The sequence below is a fragment of the Leopardus geoffroyi genome, chromosome B3 (genome assembly GCF_018350155.1).
Source record: "Leopardus geoffroyi isolate Oge1 chromosome B3, O.geoffroyi_Oge1_pat1.0, whole genome shotgun sequence".
Lineage (NCBI taxonomy): Eukaryota > Metazoa > Chordata > Mammalia > Carnivora > Felidae > Leopardus > Leopardus geoffroyi.
Window position 1 is genome coordinate 131,737,676 of NC_059337.1, and position 24,062 is coordinate 131,761,737.

The 24,062-nt window shown below is 43.8% G+C and overlaps 1 protein-coding gene across 8 annotated transcripts in view; it reads right to left on the reverse strand.

The window, feature by feature from the left end:
- GALC (galactosylceramidase) overlaps positions 1 to 24,062 on the reverse strand; it is a 153,117-nt gene that overhangs the window by 69,156 nt on the left and 59,899 nt on the right. For 5 of the 8 annotated variants that reach the window (XM_045451778.1, XM_045451784.1, XM_045451785.1 and 2 more), the window contains one exon: positions 19,414 to 21,320. The exons of the other annotated variants lie outside the window; for them this stretch is intronic. In XM_045451778.1, coding sequence (XP_045307734.1) covers positions 21,174 to 21,320 — 147 coding nt within the window. In that variant the 3' untranslated portion in view covers positions 19,414 to 21,173. Of the gene's footprint in view, positions 1 to 19,413; positions 21,321 to 24,062 lie in introns of those variants that run through there. 8 annotated transcript variants of the gene reach the window in all.

A 24,062-nucleotide genomic window follows, 5' to 3' on the forward strand; every position in this document is an offset into this window, starting at 1 on the left:
CAAAGGCATGAGCAGATGCGAGCACAGAGTGCCAGGTGTCATCTTTGCTGTGACAAAAAAAGGAGACAGGAAGGAAGGGCCGGTTTCCTGGATCCATGACCTTAAACATGGGGCCAGTTCTAGGTCAAAGACACTCAAGACGTTGCACCACAAAAAGCCCGCCCCCTCCATTCCCACGAATTCTGCATTGGTCTTTCTCCTTCCGCTGGCCTCCTCGGGCCTCCTGCCCATTCTCTCGCCTCTGCCCATCTTCTTTCTGCCCTGTGTTTGCCCTTTAACTCACACGCTGGCCCACGCATGACAGACAGTCCCTGGTGCTTTTGCCTACATGTGAAAGCAGAATGCTGCCCGTACCTCTCCGGCAGCTGCATTTTCACCCTGTAGAGAGGCTGACGGCAAGGAGGTTCCACCCTGCCCCAGGGAACCGGGACAGAGGTCAGCGGCCAGTAGGATGTACCCGTATTTTTGTCAAAACATTTTCCTCTTTGTTCCAGAGAGCATTCTCGGACTCTGCTGGCTTCTTTTTTCAGTACAAAGAGAGCAGCTTAGCCAAGGATTATGGACAATTTGGAAGGTGCAGTTTGCCTGCCCAACTTGCCACGTCACAAAGAAAATGCAACTTGTCTGGCAATGAAGGGACCTAGAAAGAGTGATGGCCTGGGAGTTCTCTGACAGCGGCAGCAGGGATCCGCTGGGGGAAATGCAAGGCAAGGTGCGGTCCAGGAAGGGCTTAGATTAGATGCAGAGCCCTCAGCATCTAATTTTAATGTTTACTTATTTTGGGGAGACAGAGAGACGGAGTGGGGGAGGGGCAGAGAGAGAGGGAGACACAGAATCCGAAGCAGGGTCCAGGCTCTGAACTGTCAGCACAGAGCCCGACGTGGGGCTCGAACCCACAAAGCACAGGATCATGACCTGGGCCGAAGTTGGACGTTTAACCGACTGAGCCACCCAGGTGCCCCCAGAACCCTCAGCATCTCGTCACGAAAGATCTCAGCCTGCTCCCCACCAGTAGCATCCTGCTGGCCCGTCACACTCTCCACCTGAGCCCACTCTCCCTGCCTCTCTCCGGCCATGCTGCCCCACTGCTGCCCAGCGTCCTGGGCTGCTTTCTCCTCCCCCTGACCTCCAAGTGCCAGAACATGCTAGGGATCAACCCAAGACCTGTCTTCTACATCAGTTCTCATTCCCTCGCTGATCTGTAAGGACCACCCACATGCTGTCGTGACTGTCAAATTTATAACCCCAGTTCCCTCCCCAATCTCAGAGGCCTACATCCAACCGCCTACTCAACAGTTTTGCTTGGGTGTCTGAAAGGCATCTCAAATACAACATGTCCCAAACAGGACTCAGTCTTCTGCCCAAAACCTGCCCCTCCTTCTCTCTTCTTCAGCTCAGAAGATGGAAAGGCCATTCTTCCAATGACTCAGCCTGAAGTCTAAGGGTCGCCCTTGAACCTCCTTTTTCTCAGACCTTCTAAATCTATCTAGAATGCAACCACTTCTGACCACCTCATTACTGCCATCCTGGTACCAAGAACCATCCCTTTGCATCCAGATCATTGCAATAACCTCCCAGCCGGTTTCCAAGTGTCTTACCCATTCTGTAATGTGTCCCAGCTCCCCTGCAGCTGGGAGTCAGATCAGACAGACCATTTCTGTCCAAATCTTCCAAGGATTTCCAATCTCATTCAACATAAATCCCTACATGATCTGTCCCCTGCTGTTCACCCTGTCTTATTTTTATTTTTAGCACTTAGTCATACCTGCCATATTATATATCTATTTTATTGCCTAGAACTGGAGTCAGCAAGCTACAGCACCCAGGCCAGCCACCTGTTTTGTAAATAATGTTCTAGTGGAGAGAGCCATGTCTGTTCATTTATATCTTGTCTACGGCTGCTTGAGTGCTAAAATGGCAGAACTGAATAGTTGTACCACAGCAGCCTATGGTCCAGAAAGCCCAAAATATTTGCTGACCAATTTATAGAAAAAAAAAAAAATACGCTGATGCCTCTCTAAGAATGTAAAATCTAAGAATGTAAAATCCATAGAAGGAGGATTTTGTAAATGTTCAACAATCAGTATGTGTTGGATAAATAATAAACAAGTATAAGGGCAAAGAAGTAACTGGGTTGCTAACAAAGCATCAGAATGTAACATCCAAATGAGTGTTGTCCTGCAAAACAACAACAACCACAACTGTGAAAAATAGGGTAATGGGGATAGACCTCACTGAAAACAGATCCGAAAGTTTTGGATGCTACAGATGGTTTCTGCCTCCTAAGAAAAGGAGCTCTGAATTTATTTATTTATTTTTTTTTTTTTTTTGGTTTAGAAAAATATGTATTAGCAGGTTCCCACCTGTTGCCCCTGAGAAAGACATATATACAGTGGAGTAAAGTAAATGTTGATGTTCGAGACGGCTTCATTGAATAATGCAAAGAGGGTGTGCCTTTCAGCAGAGATATTAGATTAAGGTAAGGCAAACAAGCGTATGATTCCTTTTCTCTTCAGATGCCCAGGAAGCTTTGTGAGTACTTTGGGAGGACTGACACTAATGGTGGTTTTACGTTGTTCTCTGTGGGTCTCTCGTGTGCTTCCAGCAATGAGAGGAAGAGCTTGCCCAGGCTAACGTGGAAAAGCAGAGGGGAGAGGGCAGTCCACGTTCTCGCAAAGCTGGAATAGGGGTGTTAGAGAGGGACACCAAAAGAGGGAGCCATGCCCGCTGGAGAGGGTTACCAGGAGCTGAGGCAGGAGAATAAGCACTTCACAGGGGCTGGGGGTCCACGGAGAATGCTGGGCACAGTTCTCCTGAACCCCTCAGACAACCCCCAGAATTCCAATTGGGAGGGAACTCCTGTAGTCAAAACAGTGCAGAACATGACAATGTGGGCACTTAAGAAGGAATCGAGATCTTAAGTTGGATCACAGCCTAATAAGATCAGGAAATTTAGCTTACAATAAAACCAGCAATTTAAAGAACATTATTTTAATGACCACCATTGAGTGTTCATGCACTCATTCATTTAGTAAATATTGATTGAGTGCCTGCCACGGGCCCATCATTGGGCTGGTAATGGAGACAGAATGCTGAGCCTAACAGACAGGGCTGTGCTCTCAGACTTTTAGGGTCTAGTAGAAAAGGCAGCCAATCAACAGAAATTAAACAAATATTTGTGCGCTTGTTATAAATTCTACAAAGGAGAAGCACAGTGAGGAAGAGAGAGACAGGGGAAGAGAAAAAGAAAGAAAGAAGTTAGGAAGGATGGAAGGATGGGTTTTCTGACTTCCCATACTCCTAAGTTCGTCCAATCCATTATGATTTTCTGGTCTAAAGGACATGGTTCATTCATAGCTGGCTGACTGGGCACCTCGATTTTACATTCCTAAGACTATCCTTCCTTTGGTCAGGACAAGGACCCCACTCATCACAAGCCCTCAGGCCTGTCCCACACAATCCCTATGCCACATGCCTACAGTAAGTAGAGAGCTATCTCTTCACAGCCTTATTCAGCAGACCTGGTGTCTTCTTGGTAACTTTCTAAAAATGGCAAGGTGATCCAACCTCCCAGCAGCCTTCATGGTGGCGCAGGGGACACCAGCTGTTTAGAAGCATACCCGGTGAAGCTGACTGATTCGTTGGCGGTCGCCCTCATTGGTGGTATAAACGTAGAACATGCTTATTTTCGCCAGTAACTGCTCTGCCCAAAGGGTCTGCTTTGCAACCTGCAGACCCGCTGGAGAAAAGAGGATTTTAGCAAGATTTCAGCCCATTTCCCTCACTTTCTGATCACTCACAATTACTAGAACAGTATAACTCCAGTTCTTCAAGACACGCTCTTCATTCTGACTTTTCAAAGTCTTCCTTGATTCACAGCCTTCCCCGCAAGGCAGGCCAGACCTGCGACCCTGCAGCGGCCACACACTCCCTCCGTCTCTTGTTCCGCCTCCTACTGCTGTGCTGTCAGGGCAGGAAGACAGCGGGGAGGCCCAGCTGCCCACCAGCTGCCCACGACCAAGCGCCAGCTCCTTTCTGTTAGCGGCCTCTGTTTGTGTCACCTCGATGGGACACCAGTCCCCTTCATGGGACAGGGCTTCAGAATGGACTCTCAGGAGTGCTTTTGTGGACTCTCGCGAGAGAGTGTGGGTCTTCAGGGTCCCCTTCCAGATGTATCCTGTACCCACCTCCCTCAGCACCCCCTGAGAAGAGCAGAGGCCCCTCGCCCAGGAGGCAACTCTCAGGCAGGGAGACCCATCGGGCAGCCAGCCACCCCTTCTGGGGCATGCTCTAGACCACAGAGTACGTCCATCCCATGCTCATGGGGGAAGTCAGGCAACTTCACCTGGGCTGCATCCGGGCCCTGTCTTCTCCCTCCGGTCCCTGACTCCATACTCCGAGAGCACTAGGGCTTTAGCGGGGTAGACATCCCACTGTGTGACCGTCAGCTCCCACACTAGAGGGAAGAGGGATGGTTCAGACTCTCCGTGGCTGGGGGAGCCTCTCATCCCTTATTTTGAAGAGGAGAGGAGAAGGAATAGCCTCTCCCCATGAACAGTGCGTGTGGGTGTCCTGATTTTTGAAGCGAAGCCAGGTCAAAAGGAACATGGTAAGGGTGACGAGGAGCAACTACCTCAGCTTTTCAAACAAGACGGTGAAGGGGTGTGTGACTGTTTTATCTCCACACACCTGGAAACCTGAGAGCTTCTGAAGTACCCTATCACAGACAGTAAATAAATAGCCCTTTCCAAAGCAGTCCATGACAGTGACCTCTATCTACTTGAAGGGCTTTGAAGTGGGACAAGAATTAGACTTTGGGGGGGAGTTAATGCTGCCCTAGGATTAGAATCAATTGATGGAAGCTCAAGAAAGGCACGTTTGGGCGTCAAAACAACTCATTTCTAGTGATTATGACTCTCCTACAATAAAGACATCTCTCTAGACATGTAGGGACACCTGCCAGCAGAGGGACCAGGCTGAAGCTAAACCATCATGGGTCAAAGCTGCAGAAGTGGGGATCACCCTCCCACCCAGGCTCCAAAGCACCTTCCAAGTAACTTGAAGATTTGCTAATTCTGTCTCGAAGAGAGTACCGCTCATTTGGATGCCTCATGTCCAACATGTTTATTAAGCAATAAGCTCCAGAGTCCACAGGTCATGAGAACGGCAAAAATCTGCCAAAGAGAACTGTCTGCGGAGAGAGCTGACATGTCAGATCATTCACTAGTTGTCTGAGCCTATGTCAAAGGACTGGAATGCTTGCTCTGGGCCTTGTTGACAGACGAAGGAGGAGTGTTGTCAAAAATACAAAAATTAGAAGCTTCTCCTTTTTATGCCCCTAATGATAAAGAAAGGTGCTTTCTTCCCGAAACTACTTTGTCAACTTTCCATGTGGTTGCCATGGTGATGTGAGCTGGTGCCTGACTCCTGCTGGGAGACCCCAGCTCCCTGTCGAGGTCCAGTGTTCCAAGCCCGGCTGACAATCCCAGCTTCTCTCCAGGGACCTTGGTGCCCTGTCTTCCAGGACTGGGCTGTGTCTTATTTAAGTCAAAATAATAAAAGGAGGGAATTTAAACCCTGGGCTTTTGTGTTTTTTTAAATAACTTTTTAAAAAAAAACTCTACGTGGTGCATTATAAACATACACACACACACACACACACACACGCACACACAAATAAGACAGTGGAAATAAAGTAAAATCACTGACATCTCATTCAAAGAGGACTTCTGTTAATATCTCGAACAGACTCTGGAAAATTCTGTGGTTGCCTCTATCATTTATGTGTGTGTGCTCACATGTAGACCGCTTTTTTATATAAAATAGATTGTAATGTACTTGATCTTTTGAAACCTTAATTTGTCACTTAAAATGTCATGCCACGGTCATCGGTCTTGAGCCACAAACGTAATAGTATCGACTATTCATTGAGAACAAAAAGGAGGCATCGTATTGACTCATTCAATTCTTGCAAAACCCCAGCCACGAAGGTTATTTTCTGTTGTTATGCCTACTTTGCTGCTATTATCTCTATTTCACAAATGGCAAAACTGATTATGCTCCAAGATCACATAGCTAGTAAATAGTAAGAATCAGGGTTCGGACCTATGCACCCTAGTTTCAAAGCCTGTGGACTCAATCACCATATGATACTGTCCCTGAGCAATGTCTCTCTTTTTCAAAGGCAGGTTGGGATTTCACGGTATAAATATACCATCATTTATTTCCTTGGTCCCTGGCTAGTGGGCATTTAGATTGCTTACAATATTTTGCAATTAAGTGTAGTGGCCTAGGGTGTCTGGATGGCTCAGTTGGTTAAGCGTCTGACTCTTGATTTGGGTTCAGGTCATGATCTCATGGTTCGTGAGTTCGAGCCCCATATCAGGCTCTGTGCGGACAGCCTGGAGCCTGCTTGGGATTCTGTCTCCTTTTGTCACTGCCCTTCCTCTGCTTGCTCTCTCTCTCTCTCTCTCAAAAATAAATAAATAAACTTTTAAAAAAAAAAGAGCAATAGCCTGATAGCAATACTCTGGTGCTTGGCTTGCCTCTGGTTAACTTCACGAGATTATCCCCTTCCTTGGCAGATTCTTCTCAAAGCAAGACTGCTAAGTAAGGGAGTTGACTCAGCCCTTTACAAAGGTCGTCTGACTTTCTGGCAACATGAGGGTACCTCTTCCCACAAGAAGAAAAGAAAGGCTATCTTCTTTTTCTGTACACTTATTACTTCCTATCTGCAACATGTATGTGTGTATTGTGGGGGCACAAGAAATAAGACAACTGCAATAATCAAATAGCCCCATTGATTTTTAAATGCCATCCACAAACACTTAAATGTGGACTTTACTCCATGCCAAGGGGTAAATGTTTTCTGTAAAGGAACGGACAGTCAATATTTTTGGCTTTCCTGGCCCTATGGTCTCTATGGCAACTCTTCAGCTCTGCCCTCACACACTGAAAGTAACTGTAGATAATATGTACATGGACGGGCCTGGGTGTATTTGGCCCACGAGCCTCAGTTGGCTGACCCCTGTTCCATGTCCTCCATTCATTTGTGCCCAGGCCATTACCATGCTCACTGTTATTACAACTTTAACTCCTTTCTCATTATGCTTCTTTACAGATCATTTTTTTTCTTGCTATTCTCAAATACCTATTCCTCCAGAGGGACTTTAGAATTGTTTTCTCAAGTTAAGAAAATCTTATTGGAATTATAATTGGAGTATAGCTTAATTTACTAAGAAATTTAAAGGGAATGCCATCTTTACAAAGTATCTTCCAATCTCCATTTCTATCTCCTATTATCCAGAACTTCCCTTCTAGAAGGACAAAGATTCTAATCCCAGCTCTGTCACTTCCCAGCAGTGTTACTTTGGGCAAAGTTACTTCTCTGTGCTTTTATTTCCTCATGAGTAAAATGGGAATAATAGTTTCTTTCTTGCAGGGTTTTGGGAAGATGAAATGATTTGCCTGGAACACAGAAAACACGGTCCATTTGGTGCTGTAAACTTCTTGTTACGTCTGTTAAATCAGAGTGGTTGTTACTGTGGGCGTCCCATCTATTACTAACTTCAAAAACTGGTTCTAGGGGCGCCTGGGTGGCGCAGTCGGTTAAGCGTCCGACTTCAGCCAGGTCACGATCTCGCGGTCCGTGAGTTCGAGCCCTGCGTCGGGCTCTGGGCTGATGGCTCAGAGCCTGGAGCCTGTTTCTGATTCTGTGTCTCCCTCTCTCTCTGCCCCTCCCCCGTTCATGCTCTGTCTCTCTCTGTCCCAAAAATACATAAACATTGAAAAAAAAAAAAAAACTGGTTCTAGTATTTCACCACTAAGCATAATGAAAATAACCCATGGAAATGTCCCTAATATGATCTACTACTGTTTTACTGTTTTGTTTATCCAGAACGTATATTAACTTATATCACATGCTTTGGCTGCTTCTATTGAAATCAACATATTTTTCTCCCTCCTTTACCCATCACATGAGAGTCACTTTCTCAGACTTCCACTGTTTAAAAAAAATTTTTTTAACATTTATTCATTCTTGAGAGACATTGAGAGACAGAGCATGAGTGGGGGAGGGGCAGAGAGAGAGGGAGACAATCTGAAGCAGACCAGGAGATCGTGACCCGAGCTAATTTGGACGCTTAACCGAGTGAGCCACCCTGGTGCCTCGAGCAGATTTCCACTATTGATCCATCTTTGATTTGTGAACATGAACCTCACTTGGCCATGGAGCTATCCTTTTCTGCCTTGATGGATTCTATTTGCTTATACTTTCATTGGGATTTTCTTATCAATGTTCTGAGGGAAGACTAGATTCTTAGCTAATTGTTTTTAAATGCTGTCCTCACCCATTATTTTATACCAATGTTGTGCTTGCTTCCTATCAGATAATTCAGAAGTTTACTTTTTTTTCCTCTGCTCTAGAACATTTTGAACAGCCTAAGAACCATCAGATCCTCAAGAATTTAAACGTGGAATCAGTTTGTGCCTGATGTTTCATGGCAAATGGCTCAATTTCCTTCATGATAATTGGTCATTCTCTTGTCTTCGGTTCTTCTTGAGTCAGTATTATGAAGGTCTTTTCTTAAAAAGCATTCATTTGGCCTAATTTTTTCCATTTGTTAGGAGATAATCTGCACTCCGATTTACCAGTTACAGAAAAACTATAAAACTTTTCCAGTTCACACTTCTTTCGTTTTTATTATTTCTTTCCTTAGGTTTGTTCATTAATTTCTAATTAATAAGAAAAACAGTCCCAGGGTGCCTGGGTGGCTCAGTGAGTCAAGGGTCCTACTCTTGATTTCAGCTCAGGGCATGATCTCATGGTTCGTGATTTCGAACTTCGCATCAAGCTCTCTGCTGTCAGTGCAGAGCCTGCTTCAGACCCTCTGTCTCCCTCTCTCTCTGCCCCTCCCTTGCTTGTGTTCTCTCTCTCAAAAATAAATAAATACTTTTAAAAAAAGTTTTTTAAAAGGAAAAGAAAAAATAGTCCCTTGTTCCATACACTTCACTCTGTGCTTTTCTTAGAAGGCGTCCTCCCGTACCCTCCCTACCGAATACAGTGTTTTTGACAGTCTTAGAAATGCCATCCAGTATAATCAGCAGCCCTCATGCTAGATGAGTCAGAACACGGGGAGGAGGAAAAAGTAAAGAAAAAACAATGGTTGCCTGGGCAAGAGCCATGAGAGGCCACAAAAATGACTCAGTCCCAACTACACATTCAGAATCAGCTGGATGCTTCTAAAATAAGTACCAGTGACAGACCCCTCTCCAAACCAATTAAATTAGATCCTCTGGGGTGGAACCTGGGCATCAATAGCTCAGATCTCCTTAGATGATTCCACTGCACCCAAGGCTGAGAACAGCTAGGCTCTAGAAACATGGAGGGAGAGAAAAAACAAAACCTATAAAGGCATTCAACCATGTGGCCTCTGACCCATGTCCACCACTCAAAGACCTGACCCCTAGACCAGGTCAGTCCCAGGGGTGTGCTTGAGGGATTCTGTTCCACACCCAATGGCTTAAGTCTCTCTGTACGGGTCTGAGAAGCTGGATCGTATATTCACCACCTAACCCAGGGTTCTGACATTAGAAAAGCCTCAAGCAAAACAAAAACAAAAACCCTCATACACAAACATGCAAAAATTCTCTCCCAATGAGGTGGAGGAGAAGTGCCTGAGGCAGAGATACCACAGACAAACGGTTCCTGTAGCTCACTGCTCTCCTCCTGCACAAATTCACCATCATGGAAATGAAGCCTGGGAGTAAGATCTCAGTGCCTCCCATCTATGATCTAGATGTGATTACATCACAGAATGACATTTTCAAATTGAATGTACAGCTCAGAGCAAAGTCTCTCGACATCTCAAACAAGAGAGGATAGAAATTTATTGAATAACTATTCTTCACTCAACTTCACCCCACCCCACCCCCCAGGATATATCCAATGATCTTTGGCTAACCCAACAGGCCAGGCTTTTCCTGTTTTACTCTTCCATTTTTTATAAGGCTAAGTACCTTACCTTGAGTGCTGGATAACATGTCAGCTGGTCAGGCTTTTAAAACTCCCCATCTCTAATCTAACAGTTTTATACATCTCGTGTGATAACGGCAACCCCCAAAACCTCTAGCTTCCCTGGTAATTCAGGATGGAGTCAAACAGACTAGCATGGTCCCTGACACTTACTGGGTTTGTATCCCTGGGCACATTTTTAAATCCTAGTTTCGAGTATTGCCTGTCTCCTGGGGTTATTATGGGGATGGAATGAGATAACCCACGCAAAGCGCCTGGCACAGTGTCGGCCACCTCGTAAACACTCCACTCACCCAGCCGCCCTTCATGTGTTGTATTACGTATTACGCATCAAAGCCTATGCTAGGCACGATGGACACAGGGGTGCGTAAAATCAAACCTGATCCCTGCTTCCACGGAGCTCACAAACTAATTCTCAATAGATGCCAGCTGTCGTCATTTCAAGATGCTGAGATGGGGAATGATCCTCACACTGCGGAGAAAGAAATGGCGTGAGGGGTACAGCAAGGGTGTGTACCCTCTTACTTGGCTTGCGGAGGCCCAAATGGCAGGTGTGGGTAGTTAAGTTTCATGGAGAGACACAACGCAGCACTGAAGGGCCAGACAACGTTCTGACTTTGATCTAAACTTGAAATGACAGGGATGGGCGGGGTGGGGGCAGAGGCAGACTAAGATGGCTGACTTCCGGCTCCAAGAAGCCTTCCCAGGGCATTTTCATTTCACGCGAGTCAACTCGCCTCTCCGGGCTCTATTGTCTTCCTCTGCAAAAGGACAACGCTGTTCCAGATTATGTCTCAAGTCCCTGCCAGTTCTCCCATCTTCCAGTAAGAACAAGTGTGAGTGTTTGGGAGAGGGATCCCCCCCACCCACCCAAACAATGATGCTTCTGGTCTACGGGCTTTAAGATAGTAGTACTGAAAATGAGCCAAAGTTTCCACAGATCGAACTTTTTTTTTTTTAATTCATCTTCTTTCAAATGTTTATTTATTTTTGAAAGTGAGAGTGCAAGTGGGGAAGGGGCAGAGAGAAAGGGAGACAGAGGATCCAAAGTAGGCTCTACACCGAGAGCACAGAGCCCAATGTGGGGCTTGAACTCACCAGCCGAGAGACCGTGACCTGAGCAGAAGTCAGAACGCTCAACCCGCTGAGCCACCCGGGCGCCCTTCATGGACTGAACTTGTAAATAACATTAACAAAACCAGGTGCCTGTGGCCGAGGCTGGTCGTTACCTCCCCTGACGTTCGTGTTCCCTTTTCTTCTCCGAAACTGAACCCCAATTTCATTTGAAGTCTCGTGGTGCCCAGAGAAAAGATCTACTTCATACTTTCTCTCATGACTCCAGCTAGCATTTTACCAAATTCTGGTCAGTGGCATGTAAATTTATCTTTCCAGCACATCTTCTTAAATGGGAAAGGTCAGGCACTTTTTCTTCCTCTCGTGAACAGCAATGTAGGAGTAAAATGCTACTGAAATGGACAAAAGAGGAATTTTCAAAAGTCAGTTTTTTAAACAAACTCTCTACCTAAATATCACCATAACCCAGCAAGCAAGCCATATGCATTCTTTTTAGAGGATTAAAGTTAGTGGTTCTTACACCCTTGACACCTGCCAGAGGGAAAAATGCCATCATGGTGGGGCGCCTAGGTGGCTCAGTCGGCGGAGCGTCCAACTTCGGCTCAGGTCATGGTCTTACAGCTCATGAGTTCGAGCCCCGCGTCGGGCTCTGTGCTCAGAGCCTGGAGCCTGCTTCAGATTCTGTGTCTCCCTCTTTCTCTGCCCCTCCCCCACTCGTGCCGTGTCTCTGTCTCTCAAAAATAAACATTTTAAAAAACATGCCATCACGGTTACACTAATTGTAGGCTTTTTATTCAACATTCACAAATGTTTATGATTACTGAAGATTTTCAGTAATTATGATTATCGAAGATCCCATGTTCTCTTCAATCCTCTACGAAAACCAGCCCAAAATCTCTTGTGTTCTCAGTGACATTTTTATTAGGAAATGTAATGCAGTACCCCAAATAGAAAATTTTATCTACCTCTGTTTAAGAATTCCAAGACACATTTCCAGGATAAAACCATCCGTATCCAGGACACACAGAACCAGTAGGATATATAATATAGAGAGATTTATTTTAAGGAATTGGCTCCCGCCATTGTAGAGGCTTGGCAAGCCCCAAATCTGCCGAGGAGGCTGGCAGGCTAGAGACCCGGGAAAGAGCTGTCGTTTGAGTCCAAAGGCAGTCTGCTGGCAGAATCACCTCTGCTTCCAGGGAGGTCATTTTTTTAAATGAGGCTTTCAACTGAGTGGATGAGGCCCACCCACATCATGGAGGATATTTCACTTTACTCAGTTTACTGCCTTAAATGTTCGTCTCATCTACAAAAGCCCCTTCACAGAAACATCTAGAATAATGTTTGACCAAATAGCTGAGTGCATGGCCCAACCAAGCTGACACAAAAAATTAACCGTCATGACATCTTGGGTGGTTTTATTTGCAAAAATAATTAGAGTCTCTGTAGATCTGTCACAGGGGGTGTGTGGAAAGAGACCTCTGGAGGTCCTGTGACCTGGACGGACAACAGGACGCTCTACCTGAGAGACTGATCTTCAGCTCGTCTAGTCTTGCAGTGAATTCTCAGACTCTTCTGAGGTTGCTACCGGTTACACCTAGGGAATACCCATGCACATAGCCAGCAGAGCAACTAGAACGAGGCAGGTGGGTAGAGATATCCTGAATCCTTCCGTTTGCAAACAATCTGACCAATTCCCATCCCCATCAGACAGTATCAGAAGTAGGTGAGAAGTCCTGTGAGCCTTCAGGGCCAGAAGTTGAACAACCCCGCCTGGGAAGATGCCCCTGTGTGCCCCACACTGAGCCATCCACACACAGTTAAGTTTTCGTGCCATTTACCTACACTCAAGGAAATTGTATCGTCTGCCTATGTCTAGTGGGGTCTTCCAATCGAGGGGCTTGACAGCCTGTTTGTTATCAAACACAGCAGTAAATCCGCTATAGCAATAGCACTGATACCAAAGTCCAAGCCCATCCCCAAAGCACATGGTACCACCTTGCACATAAAAGCTTTAATGTGGGCTTAGAAACACTTCCCACGTTGTGTTAAATACATACCACACTATTCAAAAACATTAATCAGTGCAATCTGTTAAACAGATGCAGAGAGTAATAAACTGTCTTTTCAGTATAATCTTGAAATCACTTACTTCTGCAATGTTTTCCACCCCCAGGAATGTGAAACCTATAAATATCTTGTTAGAGCAAAATCATTTCCAATTTCTTGTCCAACAGCCCCCTACAATCCCTCAAAGTATTTGCGTTTTTTCCTAGTTGAGTAACAATTATCAATTCTCTGGAACATCAAGTTCAATTTTACTGGTGAAGGAGGGGGAGTAGAGAAGAAGATGGTAGGAAAGGAGGGAAGGAAGAAGGGAGAAGGGAAGAAAGGGAGGGGAAAGAAAGAGGGAGAGGGGGAGGAGAATGCATTTTAAAAGCTTCAAATCAGCCATGGGCTTGAATTAAGCGAAAAAGGCTATCTTCAGAATAATATGATCAAATTATAATACTTCTGACATACAAAGAAAAGCAAGCTTTCTTTGAAGTGAAAGTAGAATATTAACAAGACAAGAAAAATCAAGTGTGAGAATCTACCTATGAGCAAAAACTAGCACACTGTGGTTTCTAAAACACGCCTCTTGGGGCGCCTGGGTGGCGCAGTCGGTTAAGCGTCCGACTTCAGCCAGGTCACGATCTCGCGGTCCGTGAGTTCGAGCCCCGCGTCGGGCTCTGGGCTGATGGCTCAGAGCCTGGAGCCTGTTTCCGATTCTGTGTCTCCCTCTCTCTCTGCCCCTCCCCCGTTCATGCTCTGTCTCTCTCTGTCCCAAAAATAAATAAACGTTGAAAAAAAAAAAATTTAAAACACGCCTCTTGATTACCTCTTGTTTGGACACCATGATAGCTTAAAAATATTAGGAATAGTTCTGTGAGAGTGACAAAGACAGTCTTTTTAAGCAAATCACATACCTAGAAGAATGGAATTTGGTATACAGCCCATCCGTATTACTTTAAAATGAAGTAAAATATGATTCGCAAAATGATTTCACTTGACGAGGCCATTTTGCCAGAGTGAAAATGTGCAGGGCATTGTGCGCTCATCTTCAGCATGAGAAACGATGGCAAACATTATTGATTTAGAAACAACGCTACCTCTTCAGGTAAGCAAGATTTGAATTAAACAAAGAAATGCAGATTTACAAGTTACAGAATTTGGGTGTAAGAGCTGGAAGGTGTCTTGGTGACCAGCCTAGGTTCTTTGCTTTACAGACAGCTCCTTCCATTCTAGAAGGCTTACAAGGCTTATATGGCTCAACCAAGGCTAAATTAAGTAGCAAATCTGGCATTCAGCTCAAACTTCCAGACTCAAGTTCAATGCTCTTATGGTGGTGCTCCCCCAGGTGGTATTTTTGGTGTACTGTGCTCTGATTATTTGTGTCCTCAAAATTCGTATGTTGAAATCCTAACGCTCGTGGTGATGGAATGGGGATGTATGTGGGCCTTTGGAGGTGTTTCGCTTATGAGAGTAGAGCCCTCATGAATAGGATGACGGTTCTCTGAGGTTTCGGAGAGCTCCCTAGCCCCCTCCACCATGTGAGGACACCGTGAGAAGTCTCTGTTGTCTATAGGCTACCCAGGCGGTGCTATTTTGTGACAGCAGCCTGAAAGGATGAAGACAATATGTGAAGTACGTTTGGCAATTTACAAAGCACTCTCATCTAGAGGCTCTGCTGTGTCTGTTTCAATGAATACAATTCATGGTTACTAGTAACCACATACAAATCCAGTGTTTCACATCAACCTGATCAGAAGTAAAACCCTCACTGAGCACCAAACCAGGGAATGTAGAAGTAGGAGGTGCAGTTTTTTCTACCCAAAGAGCCACAAGCTACTTGAGAAGAGCAAAATACCACCTGAAACAGCACCAAAGTCATAATGGGATGTGGTTCAAATTATCAGTGTTAAATAAAGGATTTTGGAAAAGGTCCATGCTAAATATTAAACTGAATGGGTTGAGAGGTCCATCTCCAGCCACGAGAGAATAACTTCTGGAACTGGATGGAACCTTCGCTCAAAGAGACTGTTTCAGGGAGTTAGACAACAGGCACCCCAGTACTGTGATCCTTGAAAGAAGGGAAACAAATGAGATGAACCTTGTGATCCCCAATTTCTGTCTGGAGGCATTTACTAGATTCCAGTACACAGGGGGTAAATACAGAGGATGGGCTTATAGAGCTGTGAAGATAAAATCTGTGTTTGAGGAGTGCCTGGGTGGCTCCGTCAGTTGAGTGTCCAACTCTTGATTTCAGCTCAGGTCATGACCTCACGTTTCATGAGTTCGAGCCCCACAATGGGCTCTGTGCTGACAGCGTAGAGACTGCTTGGGACTCTCTGTCTCCTTCTCTCTCTGCCCTTGCCCCACTCATTCCCTCTCTCTTTCTCTCAAAAAATAAATAATTTCTTTAAAAAAAATCTGAGTTTGAGGAGGCTGAGATATGCAGCTCATAGGAAGAAGAAAGCTCTGTAGGAAAAGAGGACCAGAAATCTGCAGACAGGTCCGTGTCTTTGGCTCTAGACTAAGCTACATCATCATAGCATGAAACTCCATGAGCCAGGCAAAGAATAAACAGGGAAACAGTTACCAGGGTCCTGTTAGCTGTACAAATATCAGGATTCTCACAGGGAGAATGGGAGATGGTCAAGATTAGAACAACTCTGGTGGAAAGAACTCTTTCAGCCCCGGGACAATTCCCTCCCTTAGGAAATGGGGCTATACTAGCCCTGGTGGAAAGGTATTCTACCTGCCCTATAAAAGCTCTAAAAGCCCCAGAAGAGTCAAACTGTCAAAGATGAAAGGAAAACCAGAAATCACGCAATTGTATTTGGAGACTTTAATGTTCCTCTCTCAGTAATTCATAGAACATGTAGACAGAAAATCAGTAAACACACAGAATTCTTAAACAACACAATCCACCAACATGACTTAATTAATATTTGGAAAACATTGCAGCCAATCACTGAAGAGTATGTACTGTTTTCAAGGGTACATTGACTAAGATAAGTTGCATTGTGAAACTAGTCTAGATACGTTTAAAATAACTGAAATCCAACAGAGCGTATTCTTTGACCACAACAGAACTAAGTATCAATAATAACAACAACAAAATCTGGAAAATCCTCAAGTATTTGGAAATGAAACACTTCTAATTAGCACAAATGTCAAAAAATAAAAATAAAATGGAAATGAGAAAACATTTCGAACTGAATTAAAAAAAAAGACATCATGACATAAGGTGTTGCTCGGTGTTTTAGACAAAATTTTATAGTATTGAAAGTCTGTGTTAAAAAAAGATGGCGACCCAAGCATCTAAGCTTACATCTTAAGGAGCCAGAAAATGAGTGCATTAAAACCCTAAGTAAACAGAAGAAAACAGAGGTACAAGCAGCAATCAAAGAAATAGAAAACAAAGAAACAATGGGAAAAAATTTAAGAAACCAAAAGCTGGTTCTTTGAAATATAAATAAAATTGACAAAAATCTAACTACACTAACAAAGATAAAGAGAGAGAAAGCACAAATTGGCCATATTAAGAACACCTTATAGACAATAAAATAAGGAAACATTATGAACAGGTCTATGCCAATAAATTAGACAATTATACGAAACGGACAAATTCCTTGAAAGGCGCAAATGGCCAAAACTAACACAAGAAATGTAGAAATTGGAACAGCCCAGCTTCTGTTAAGGTCTCTCAGTCCCCAATCCCTCTTCTTGACCTGCTTTGTGAGACTACAGCTGGGCCCTAGAAACATGTCTCTCTTGTTGGGTAGCAGAGAGGTGCTGGAGGAAGAGCTTGCCGTCCTGTCCCAGGGTGTTTTCCCTCCTTGCACCTGTGGTGTGTGGCCACTGGGAGCATTTGGCACACTGTGACTCACCCCTTCCAGGAGGGCTGGGACGAGCAGTGGTATTCACCCTCCAGTGATGTTCCCCAACAACCCCCGTGGTTTCCCAGAAGTTTCACCAGCACCACAAAGGGGTAACTTTCTAGGGAGTTTCAGGGGCAGCCCAGGAGGCAGCTTGTCTATGTTCCTCACACACCCCACAGGGTGGTTTCCTGCCTGTCAGCCCAGGATTCAGCATCTCAGCAAACTTCTATGCCATCCACAGCCACACCATCTCTACTAGACCGAGTCTCAGCTTTGCAAGGAAGCCCTCGTCCAAATTTGCCCCTTCCTTGAGTACTCTGCCCTTGCCGATAAGTGGCCGGTCTCTATACCCACTATTTCTGTAACCTTTGGAATTCTCATTACCCCTTAGTAGTTAATCCCATTACCAGTTAATAACTTCGTTTTTTCTGGTGTGGCTTCTGTCCTGGACTGTGACTGATACCAGTGATAGAGTCTAAGATAGAAGAACCTCACAGAGTGTTTCAGAAGATAAAAAAGGTAAGGAAGGGACACTTCCCAAATGATTTTATGAGGTTGTTACCAAAACCAGACAAAAATAGAAAAACAAACAAACAAAAAAATAAAAAACTGGACCGACATTCTGCATAAATGTAGACATAAAAACCTTTAACCAAATATTGGCAAATCAAATCCACTAATATATAAACGAAGAAATAAACCCCACTTGTCATGTCAGGAACACAAAGTTGCTTTAATGTTTGAAAATCAAACAAAATGATGTACTATCTTAATAGAAGAAAGGAGAAAAATCATTTAATCACTTAATGGTGAGACATTTTCCCCCTTAAGATCATGAAAAGGCAAGAATGTCTGCTCTTCCCACTTTTTCTCTACGTTGTTCTGAAGTCCCAACCAGTGCAATAAGGCAGAAATAAAGCAGACATATTGCAAGAGAAGAAATCCTATCTGTTTCACAGATGACACTGTGTAGGTAGAAAATCCTAAAGAATTTACAAAAAAAAAAAAAAAAAAGCTAGTAGAATGAGTAATTTAGCAGTGTGGTTGGATTGCAGGTCAACAGAAGAAAAGCAAGTGTATTCTGAAAAATGTGTATTGTAGAAATGTATTGTGATGCACACAACAAACAACTGAGAAATGAAATAAAAAATATCATTCACAACAGCATCAAAAAATCACGAAATAATAAATTTAATAAAATACGTGAAAAACCTGTACCCTACAGAAAACTACAGAAATGGCTCAAATTATGGAAAGCCTAAAAATGTGGAGATGGAACATGTTCATGGATTGAAGGGCCAATATTACAAAGATATCCATTCTCTCCAAATTGATCTGCAATTTTAATGTAATCCCAAATAAAAATCGTGGAAGCTCTTTGCAGAAATGTACAAGGCGAGTCTAAAATATATATGGAAACTTCGCGTTTACCTGGATTAGACAAAACAATTTTGAAGAAGTTGGGAGGATTTAAACGGAGTTCCACACTGACTCTCAAGCTACTGTAACGAAGACAGTGTGGCATTTGCCTAAGGACAGCTATGTAGATCAATACAACAGAATGGAGAATTTATTTCTGGAGGTACACAGTGATAGGCAATTGATTTTTCACAAAGGATAGTGTTTTCAACAAATGATATTGGAAAAACTGAATATCCATACAGGAAAAAAAAAAAATGAATGTCAAACCTCACACCTCTCAGCATATGCCAAAAAAAATGCAAAATGGATCACAGACTGAATATAGAAACTAACTTATACAAGAAAAAAAGGGTAAGATCCTTATGAATTTAGAATAGACAAAGATTTCTTAGGATGCAAAAAAAAAAAAAAAAAAAACCCACAAACAAGCAAAAAAATCAACCAACCAAACAACGGAAAAACAAAACCACCTACCATAAAGGAAAAAAATAAATAAACTGCACTTCCAAATCAAAATTTTGCATTCTTGAAATGATACATACTTGGAGAAAACAATTTATAAAACATATATCTGAGTTTTAAAATTGCATCTGAAATATACAAAGAGCTCTTAATAAGACAGGAAACCTAATTTTTAAAATGAGCAAAAGGTACACAGACATTTCACAAAAGAAAATACATGAGTGACACAGAAGTCCGTGAAAAGATGCTCAACGTCTCACGCACTGCCACACACCCACACACCTGAAATCAGGCGGAGTAACAACATGAAGCTTTGGCGAGAGTGTGAAGCAACTGCAACTCTGAAACACTCTGCTGGGAGTGTAGAATCATACAGTCATTGTGGGAAACAGCTTAGCAGCTTCATGTAAAGTTATACAGACACTCCCCTAAAGATCCGGCAATTTCACTCTTTGGTATTTATTAAGAAATGAAAACACACGTCCACACAGAGACTCGTACACAAATGTTCGTGACAGGTTTATTTGCAACACCAGAAAGTGGGAGAAGGGGATGACAAACGGTCGCAGAACCATACAGTGGAATATTCTTTGACATAAGGAGCAAACCGTCGATATAAACAGCAACATAGACAAATCTCAAGGCATTCTGCTGAATGAAAGAAACCATTCAGCCAGGACTACATAGTGGATGATGCCACTTTTATAACGTTTTAGAACAAGGAAAATTTATCAGCATCAATAGAAGTCAGATCGATGGTTGCCTGAGACGGGTGCGGGTGAGAGGAAATTACGATAGGTGCACATGAGAACTTTCTGGGGGTAACAGAAATGTTCCACATCTTAGTTGGGGTGTTGGTTTTGTGGGTATTTCCACCTACCAAGGCTCACTGAACTGTACACTTAAAATGAGAACATTTTATCGTATGTGAATTCTGCCACAATAAAGTTAACTTAAAAACATACGTAGAGACCGGAATGGAAATCACTTAAGACTTGGTTTTAATTTAAAATTTTTCTCTGTAACCTGATTTATTCTAATATTTACCTTCTTGTCTTATTATAATAGAAATACACAACTTTGTTAATTTCACCTATGTTGAACTATTACAAATTCCAAAATTGCACAATTAGTCCAGTGAAGCTCTGAACTTTCATTATAAAGAATTCCAGAATTTACTTTATCGACATGAATGATGTGAGTTGTTTCTAGGATGTCTATTAATGCTTAGATATCAATTACACTGCATGAGAAATATGCTCCCCATACTTAAATACAAACACATTTGTACTTTAATGAAATAAATGCATCGAATCACACAATATTAGAGAATGATCCAATTCTATGTACCAGCAGAAGCTTAGTGTTCCCCTTCTTCCGAGAGCAAAGACAAAATAATTTGTTAGCTGTTTTAGTCTGTCATCAGTGACACACAAGACAGACCACGAAAGGCACAATGAGATAAGACACAAGAAAACTGCTACATCTTGAGAGCCACGTGCAGCACTGGCTAGGTGGGATTCTCTTCTTCCTTCCAGCCACCTGGGAAGATGTTCTCAGAGAGTTTTATGGGTTACACGACTAAAAGCTGGATCTAAAAGACTTAAAAACTGCAGATAACCCAATTAATCTGCTCATATTTATTACTGCAGAAGTAGCTTTAGAGGTAGTTTATTAATGAGGCATTTTTCAAATCATCCACTCATCTATCATTCAAAAGCATCATTGTAAAAAGGAAAAGAAAAAATACTCTTTATAGAGTGTAAGATTAACATGTTGAAGTGGTTTTCAAAAAGCAGCACTTCCAGTGTTCTTCAGCTCCCTCTGGGGCGGCATTACCTCCAGACGAGGCCCTCAGCTCAGTCAGACACACAGTCCACCTCTGTGAAGATCAAGTCACTGCCCTCTGCACGAGCCCTTGCACACAAGATGAAGAAAGCGAGCTCAGCATTAAAGCCAAGGCTTCAAGGTGTGAACCACCCAAACCACCCCTAACAACAGGACCCCTGTACAGCTTGAACTTTAGGGGCCATATCGGGTAATGTTACAGATTCACGTGTTTCCCCTCGGCATTAGTTTTAAAAATATCTTCCAGAAGATCAAGCAAAAATATATTTCTCTCCCCACTTACTCTTCACTATTTTTAGTCTCTGAGAGGCTCATGTATTGATCCATCAAGGCAAGAATTGGCTCTGAACCAAAACCAAAAAGAAAGAAAGAAAATCCAAGGAGTGTTCTACGGTGCTCTGTGAATATTAGCTTGTGGCTTCCACATGAAAGTTGTCAAACTGTGCAAATTCAAAAGAGTGAGTTCCAATCGCGGCCCAGCCATTCTTCGGGAAACTCACAGGGATATTCTTCCAGACAGACTTGCCATTCAACGTGCCAGAGGAGAAACGGCCCTGGAGGAAAGACAAATGTACCCCTTGAAGACGTATGAAAATGATCCTCTGAGGTCTGTTTCTTAATACGTGTGGCCAATCTATTCCGTGGAGCGAACATCCTTCTCACTTAAGACCATGGCAAAACACAATTCCACAAGTTTGAGCGCAAGTTTGAAATACAGAAAAAATTCTCTGAGGAAATTCTTATCTACTTATGTAAATAGTTTCCGAAGCACAAGGAATAAATGCCTTGATATTTCCTTGTCCCCCACCAAAATGCTCTAAACCAACAGAAATGTAAAACTTTTCCTAACATTGTAAAGTTTTAAACAAAAGTCCACTGAAAGAAAGAAACATTTGTAATTTGCAAGTACGTGCATGCTCACGTGTTGTGGCTAACGGCCACCAGCTTTTCAGACGTGACTACCGGAGCCAAAGCTTCCGTTTACCTAAATCCGTTTTGTTCCATGTACAAATTATCACCTCGAAGTCATATGGAGAGCCCACCCTCAAGTTATAAAACTAGGAACCGTCAGTTAAACTGATGTTGGGGTGGGAGGGTCAGGGGTAAGAAGGGAGACGTCCAGAGAAATGAATGACTTACTGGTCACCGACACAGAAAGACCAAAATAACTCCCTCAGATAGTGGCCATTCCTACCTAGCCAAGTGCCTGGCACACAGGGGAAAATAAATGCCAGCTCTTGTCATCATTATTATAGCACGTTTACGAGCGTATCAACTGCAGCTGAACATTTAAAAGTAGCTAATTTCAAAGGGTGAAGAGCTAACGATCCAAAGCACTGGGCTACGGATCAAAAGAAAACCTGTTTTTAGGTCACAGAATTGCAGTTCAATGCGTGTTCGTTTCGCCCTTTCATGTTACGGAGGGAGATACTGAGATGTGAGATTAAAAGTCAAAATCAGATTCACCAGCAGAGCTACAACTTGAATCATAGCTGCCCAACTCCACATTCAGGGCCGCACATATTCCCACCAGCACACGCATGCACAGCCACACGCGTGCACAGCTACCCACAGCTCTCAAAGTGCTCACTGAACACCTTCCGCCGCTCGGCCAACAGGGGGTATTAACACTGAGCCAATACGTAGTCATAGCACGCAAGCATACATCACCTCCTCCTCCCCACCCCTGCCCTCTGGCCGCTGGGCTGCTCCACACACGAGGCCGGTCACCAGCAGGGTCCCTCCCACGAGGCCTGTCACCAGCAGGGTCCCTCACACGAGGCAGGGTCCTCTGCTCAAGGTGCTCTTCCCATCGGGCAGGGCTCAGCTCAAAGTGCACCAGCTCCGAGAGCGCTTCCCCCGCCTCTCTACCTAGACACTCTGGACAGTGGAGCTCGTTCACCTCACTGTCCCGTTTTGTCTTCACCATGTGACTGACTGATTTGGGTTTTTTACCATCTCAGAACCAGAGGCAGCCATCTATGGCCCACAAGCCAGCCACCTGTTTCTATACATAAAATGTTATCGGAACAAAGCCACACGCGTCCATTTATCTACTGTCCGTGGCTGCTGTCTCACTACAAAAGCAGAGTTGAGTAAAGTTGCACAGACTACATGGCCCACGAAGCCTAAAATATTTACTGTCTGGCCCCTTACAAAGGGTTTGCCAACCCCTGCCCTAGAGAATACAGGCTCCAGGAGAGCAGGAACCGTGTGTGTCTTCATTACTGCTGCATCCCTTACCACCTAGAAAAGGACACATAACAGGTGTTTCATAGAAATGTGTGGAATGAAAGAATAAGACACATTTAACCCCAAACAACCTTACAGAAGTTATGTCCCTTTTACAGACCAGGAAATAGAAGCTCAAAGAAATGAAAAAACTTTCGGGGAGTCAGGATGCATCAGCAAGGAAATATGAATGCTGCTCTGCTTGGTTCAAACATGCCTACTGCTAAGACTCGAGTCACAAAGTGCTTACCATGTAGCAAGTACCGTACCAAACGCTCATATATATGATCTCATTTGATCTTTGTAAGAAGGATGTGATATTATGGATATTCCTGATATTATGGACGGGAAAACAAAAGCTGAGCAACATAAAACACTTGCAGGTGGAACATAGTAAGGCTTCAGTCTATCGCTCTAACCACCTCCTCAGTAGTGCTGAGAAGCAGTGAAAGAGGACCAAGGACAAAATGATATAAAATCCTCCTAAATGCTGGTCTCGGTGATGGTAAAAGGAGGAAAACGAACACTGAAGCTGGCCTCACAGTGCTTTCAGTCTGATACACAGCCTGTGGGCTAGTTTCAAACCAGATCTGTAACCGGTAAAGCTGTCGTCGTCTGTGATTATGGATCTACAGTGGGGAGAGAAACACGATAGGAAGAGGCAAGCTGAGGGACAACTGGTTATTTTAACTGGAAAACCATGACCTTCATAATTTCGCTAATGCCGGTACCTGGCATGTAGGTGACCAATGAAAGACTTAAGTAAAAAAATATAAAAATCCTCCTATTAGCTGTAATTTGGAAAATGGATCATCGAACAAGATGTTGTTTTGCTTTGCCTTTTCATTCATGCAAAAAACTATTTGCCAAGTGCTCTTCAAGGACTGGGAATTTAGGATGAACAAGAAAGGCAAGGCCCCCGTTCCATGGAGCTTACGCTCTAGCGGGAGACATACCCACCAACTCACACAATAAAGAAAAGCTGGGGCGCCTGGGTGGTGCAGTCGGTTAAGCGTCCGACTTCAGCCAGGTCACGATCTCGCGGTCCCTGAGTTCGAGCCCCG